The 6,122-nt window shown below is 56.5% G+C and overlaps 1 protein-coding gene across 1 annotated transcript; it reads left to right on the forward strand.

The window, feature by feature from the left end:
* Positions 1-1,253: 1,253 nt before the first annotated feature.
* Positions 1,254-6,116, forward strand: NCLIV_031150 (conserved hypothetical protein; the record flags this gene model as incomplete). The annotated part of the gene is made up of 1 exon (XM_003883311.1): positions 1,254-6,116. The coding sequence occupies one exon, from the start codon at positions 1,254-1,256 to the stop codon at positions 6,114-6,116; it is 4,863 nt and encodes a 1,620-aa protein (XP_003883360.1).
* Between the last annotated feature and the right edge of the window lie 6 nt (positions 6,117-6,122).

Consider the following 6,122-nt stretch of genomic DNA (forward strand, 5'->3'; position numbering starts at 1 on the left):
AAAAGCAGCGACATCTGGTCAAAAAGGGAACGCGTTGTGCAGGAGAGCAGACTTGCAATTGATCAAAGCTAGATGCAGTGATCGCTACGATCCTTGCATAAAATGGGGGCAATCACCAAACCTCTCTACGCTGACTCGTAGTGACCCTGAGCCTAGACGAGGGAACCTTCAGACAGCGACTCGCTAGATGTTGCAGGATGGCAATGTGAAACACAGACGAGAACAACTTCCGGAAACAGCAAACGAATACGCACCAAAAACCTGTTTTTGGGTCCGGTTCGCTTCACTTCATTCACGAAATATGGCCGCGGAACCCCAGCGGCAGGACACCGGCAAACAACAGAGCAGTTCGTTGTGATGCTCGGAGAGCTCGCAACTCGAGGAACTACAGAAGAGCGTTTCGTTCCAGCCCCCATATAACCAAGTAGCCGCGATTCTTTGCCGGAGCCATATGTGGCTCCTTCCCAGATGGATGCAGAGTTTCCTTCTAGGAAAAGCCGATTTTCCGCGAGTGTCAAAATCTCTTTTTTCACTGCGGCTTTCTGCCGTAACCTTGCCCGCCTCCTCGCATGCAGAGAAAAATCGACGCCGAAAGAGAACGGCAAGAAAGTGAGGTCCAGCAGCAGATTAGCAAGCGAGCTTGGTTGGCACACATACCCGAGCTAAAAATAGAAAAGAGACCTTTGCGATAAGTATTTGATTTAAGGCTGGTGTTGTTCGAATTCTTTTCCCTCTTTTCGCACCCAATGTTCTCTGCCTGTCCTATAACGCCAGACATGGATCGGGAGATCACTTGTCCGTCTGGGTGGATGTGGTCGTTTTGCGGTGACACGAAACCAGATGTTTGCTATTTTGCCTGCGTCTAATATGTCCTTTTTGCCAGTGGATCTGTTGTCATACAAAGGCTGCTCACAATGAACAGATTCACTGCTCGTCGCCGAGCGCCAGGTGTGCAAACAAACAAGACAACGACCGTCAGTGAACCCCAAAATTTGGGAGGCCGCAGCTATGTACCGTGCGAAATTCCATCATCCCCACGTTCGCCTAAGAGGGTAGGCAAAGGCATCTCTTCGTTTCCTTCACCCGACGCGCCCTCCCAGTCCCATCGGTGAGCTTCGTCGGCCGTTCGACGGCGCAAGTTGTTTCCTTACAGTTTCGCAGAACAGCGTCTGGAACACCCAAAAGCTCGAAAGCCACAAGCGTATTTTTCGATCGGCGGGTTCCTGGTAAACCCCGCGCGGATAGCAAGCAAGATGGCATCCAGCGACTGCCTGTCATTTCTGTTAAGCAACGTGTTGAGCGCCTCCGCCCCGCTCTCGAACTGTAGCGAAGATGACCCTCTGGTGGTCCACTCGCCTGCCCCGGTTTTCCAGAGACGGGCGTATGAGGAAAAATTCGCAGATCGAGAAATCGACAACCGATCGACACGCGTGCTAAAAGGTTGCTCATTTCCTGGCCACTTTCTCATCCTAAACCTAAGCGACGAAGAGGATTTGGAAGACAAGTTAGACGGTTTGGTCGTGAGTTCATGCCCGAGTTCGAGTCTGTCACCCGCACGGCTGAGGGCGCTCAAGATCCATGTTCTCCGCTCGCTTCTACTGAATTTGAATTTCCTCCGTCCTCCGCTTCTCCCTCTGATCCTTCAACCGAAATGGGCCGTTGAGCATTGGCTACAGACTCCAGAGGGGCGGTCTAGACGGCAGCACTCGCGTTCTCTTCTTCAACCTGGAAAGACCGATGCGAGACTTCGTAACAGCAACTGCATAGGATCCTCCGCTTTCCCTCCGCTGGAGTGTGTCGTGCTCTCGCTCCTGTCGTGGCGACCGTTGCTTTTTACCTCCGTCGAGGTCGGCGCTGCCCACGCTTTGGGTATCCATCCCTCTGCTGCTGAGACAGCATCGGCAGCTTTACTCGCCGGCGCTGTTGCAGGACAGAAAAGAAGATCCAGCCGTGATGTTCGCTTGTCTTTATGCCCGGATGGGGAGCGGTGGTACGGGCGTTCGTCCTCGCGAATTCAGGAGACAAACGGTTCCCCGGTGATGGCGACCCACCATGCCAGCGAGGGCGCACGAACGCGAGTTCCTTTCACACATGAAAAGGAAGCTAATGACAGTGGACACCGGAGTCTTGGCGTCAGCTGTGATACTCTTCCCTCAGCGGTTCATGATATTCTTTCCTCTGCCCGTATACCAGGGACATGTCATAAGTTTCCCGCGTCTCTTTGCCCCCGCGTGGCTGTGATGCGAGCTATCGCCTACTGGTATTGCTTAGAGCAGTTGCAGCACCCGGACCCTTGGCCATCATCTGCCGACGCTGACTCGGGGGGGGACCGCTGGATGAGACCGGGAAAACCGACGCCTTCCGATTTGCTGCACGACAATTCTCAAGCCGGCTCCTCAGGCACACCCCTCAGCGACGCGTTTTGGTCGGCAGCTAGTCCCAGCACGAGGTTGACTCTTGGTGCTCGGGTTTCTAGCCTTGACGGGCCTGGCGGGGCGGGGGGAGGCGGAACCAGCCATGAGGCTGGCGGAGTAGCGTTGGAGGTTTCGCCAGTCAACGATGCCGCCAGCGGGGGCTTCTCAGGCGGCGTTTGTGGAGCGTACGACAATAAGACTGGGATCTGTGAAGGCCGGTTTCGCGTGAGAGAGCGGAACACCCCGAGCTGCGGGAGCCGCCTGCTGAGCCAGCTTCAGGATTCTTTCGACTCGGCCATGATGGCGGTCCTAGAACGGCAGCAAGAGTCCCTCGTTCAGCTCCGAGATAGGCAGAGCACTGAAATGGAGGAGGCATGTGGACGGCGAGAGGAACAAGTGGCGTGGGAAACTAGTGGATGCTCTACCAATGACAGTCTTATAACCAGGAGGAAGGCTGGTGAGCATGAGGCCGGATCTGTTTTCCCCGATGATGCAGCCGTGAAAAAATCAGTCATAACGAAGGGAAGTGACAGCCAATTGGCAGCCACAGGGGAACGTGCAAGTAGGGCCGAGGACGCGCAGACGTCTTCGACCACGCGGGAGACACAGGGCACACATAGTCACCACACACATCCGCCAGACAACGTGAGCCGTAATCCAGCACCTGCATTTGGACAGTCAGCCAAAGAAGCCGTGGGGATTGCTGGAGACCAGATGATCATCGACCGAAGTCATGAAGAAACAGCAGGTGTCGAGGCTCTCGTGCTCCAGCATGTCAGCGAGTTCGAGTTGCTCGAACTGCATTGGCGGGCTGAGCGAGCTCTGTTGAAGCAACAGCATTTGCAAGATTTGAAGGATGTGGCTATTGACCTCTATTTGCTGCATAAAGCCGCCCTAGATGGACACGATAGCCCCTTGATTCTGCCTGCGCTTCCGTCCGCTCAAGAGAGCGACCTGCTTCCTGCTGACTGGCATTCACACTACCGGCCAGACTTGGAGGAAGCTGTTGCGGGTCTTCAACAGAGGGACGCCGAAGGGGGGGCGTATTCTCGCGGATCCAAAACGGCCGGGCAAGTCTGTTCGGGAGGTCAGGTGATGCTCTGCAGCGACTGGCAGCGGATCAAGGATGAAGGCAACGAACGTATCGGTGATTCTGCTCGTCCGGCCGTGCCCCCATTGCTTTCATCCAGCCCCGTTACCACGCTTTCAGAGGGCACAGCCGTTCGCCCGACGAAGGCCACGTCAAATGAAGAAGCTATTGTTTTCAAAAACGGCTCTCGAGTTGTCGGAACAGCCGCCGACTTGGGTCTGGCGACAGGAACGTCTGTGCTCGAGCGCAATCTTTCTTTTCGTCCTCGTCCTTGGCAGCGCCAACCACACACTCCACATCCAGTGTTGGACATCGTAACGCCGACCAGCCTTCTTCGGCGACTAATCGAACACCGAAGAAGACAACACAGGGACCGACGGACAGAAGGGAGAAAGAGACTCGAGGACGGGAGACAAGTCGAATCACAAGGTGCGCCAGTTTCCTATTCCCGGTCAAGTGACGCCCTGCCTCCCTTGTCGCGCCGAAACAGCTACAGCGACATGGGAGCTGCGCCGGCTTCTGTTTCGCGGGGGCCTAGCGCCCGGCAATCGCAGTCGTCGACCTCAGTGGTCACACCAGGGAAGCGCCCGGCGCTACCGTCGAGTCACAAAGGAGACGGAGAGAAGCCTTCGAGACGAACGCTGGCAGAAGAACCTTTTATCTTTCCCTCTGTTGTAGATATCGACGCACTTTTGAGTCCATCGGCATGGGAGGAAGGACTGAGGGCCTGGCCGGAAGAACAGCTGTTGATGAGGCTCAGGCAGCACGCAGTTCTACCCCTCATGTTTGGACAACAACGAAAGAGGAGTTTTGTTATCCGCATATGCACCGGAAATGTCACTGACATCGCCGAGCAGGCGTCATCGACAAGCGCTGCTGGTGGACAAGGATATTCAGGCGCGGTCGCGTCCGGCTTCGGAGAACGCACTCCGAAGAAACCAGACGATAGCGGCCACCCCAGTGGCGCCGGAGCCCCAATCCGTGACAGACCGGAACACCCATGCGGGGCTCGTGCCGACTACCTGTGTGGCATGACTGCAGCTTATGACTACCAGGCGACCGAGTGTCCTTCCCGGGCGAACTTCTTTTGGGTTGACTCGGTGCGGTCTCCCTTCTACGCTCGCCAGTATTGTTCAGATGATGCACTCGGCTGCGGGGCACCCGGAAGTGTCGTCGGCGCCATGACGCGCCGACGCGAAAGTTTTCCGTCAACGCCAAACTCACGAGGCCAGACATCAGGCGTCGACCACGCTGCTGGGGACGCGGTTACCAGTTCAGTGACTGCAGCAAGATCGGCACCCTCCAATGTCCCCGAAAATCCCACTCCGTTGTCTTCGTCACCTTATGCTGGCCAGGCGGCGGCTCGCGGACGCGCATCAAAACCCGCAGCTACAGAGGGAGAGGATCTGAGAGGGGGCCATCCGGCAACCGGGGCAGGAAATGGCTGCTCGTCTTCCTTTTCGTTGGTTGGACCGACGCATTCGCCACTTGTCGCGATTGTCTTGCCAGTCGCCGGCTCCGTGAAACTGCATGCACCAGCGTACCAGCAGTGGCGTGCACGAACGGCCGCAGCTAGCGATTTCGTTTTTCCTGGCATCGATGAGCAACACCGTATGTTAGATGTCCACCTCAGTCGACGAAAGGCGGCGCTTTTGACGGAGAGACGGTTTTCCGGGGTACTCAGCCAACAAGATAATGTGGCAGAAGGCGCAGGAGAGCAGGGCGGTGCTTTGTCTGCTCACACAGCTTTTCCGCCCGCTCTCGACGTCGGCGAGATTTTCGTCTCTCGCCATTCCAACAATGGAGGCGTCAGCGTAGTGTTCCACTTGGTAGTGTCAGGGACAGCTAACAGCAGTGGGAGTGGAGGGGGAAGAGTCGACGTGTCGCCACCGCGTTCGCATCGTAACGTTGCTCATCGGACTGGCGCGTCGTTGCCTAGCACACGCGGCATTGATCCCACTATGCAAACGTCAGGAGTTGAATCGAAGGGCGTTGGGGAGTCGCGGCGTGGTGAAAGTGCTTTGACAACGAGTGTGGCGGAACCTGGGAAGTGGGATGCTCGTGGAGGTGCCAGCGTGTCAGCCGATGAACAATCAGGTCTTTCCCTCGCTTCTCTGCGGGAGGGGACTCTTGGGGTGAATGAAGTGGATGTTACGTCCCAGTGGGCGAGCGCCAGCGTAATCGAGCACGAGGCTTCGTTGTCATGTGAACTGCAGTGGGGCTTGAAGGAGATCCTAGACGTTTCCAGTACAGCGGGAATAAGGACACTGGTGATGCCTCTGCTCTTGATGGAGGGAGGGGCAGCAGACTGTTCGCTGCCCTTCGCGCTGCTTCAGCGCCGTGTGTTCCAGGTGCTCCGGTGTGTGATAAATGGGTTGCGATCTCTCGCTGACTCCAGTGACTGCACGCCTCAGCTCAGACAGGTGGTCTTGGTGCTCCCGCAGCAGTCGCAGCAGCATGAAACAGGCAAGGGCGTGGCGAGGGGAGGGGATGCTGTGGGAGATGCCGGAGGAGAGTGGAAGGCTCAGGACCAACGGTGGATCGATGACATTCTGAACTCGGCCATCAATTTCATCAGAAACAGCACCCATTGTTGCACTCTTCTAAAATGAGGGACA

The sequence above is a fragment of the Neospora caninum genome, chromosome VIII (assembly GCF_000208865.1).
Source record: "Neospora caninum Liverpool complete genome, chromosome VIII".
NCBI lineage: Eukaryota > Apicomplexa > Conoidasida > Eucoccidiorida > Sarcocystidae > Neospora > Neospora caninum.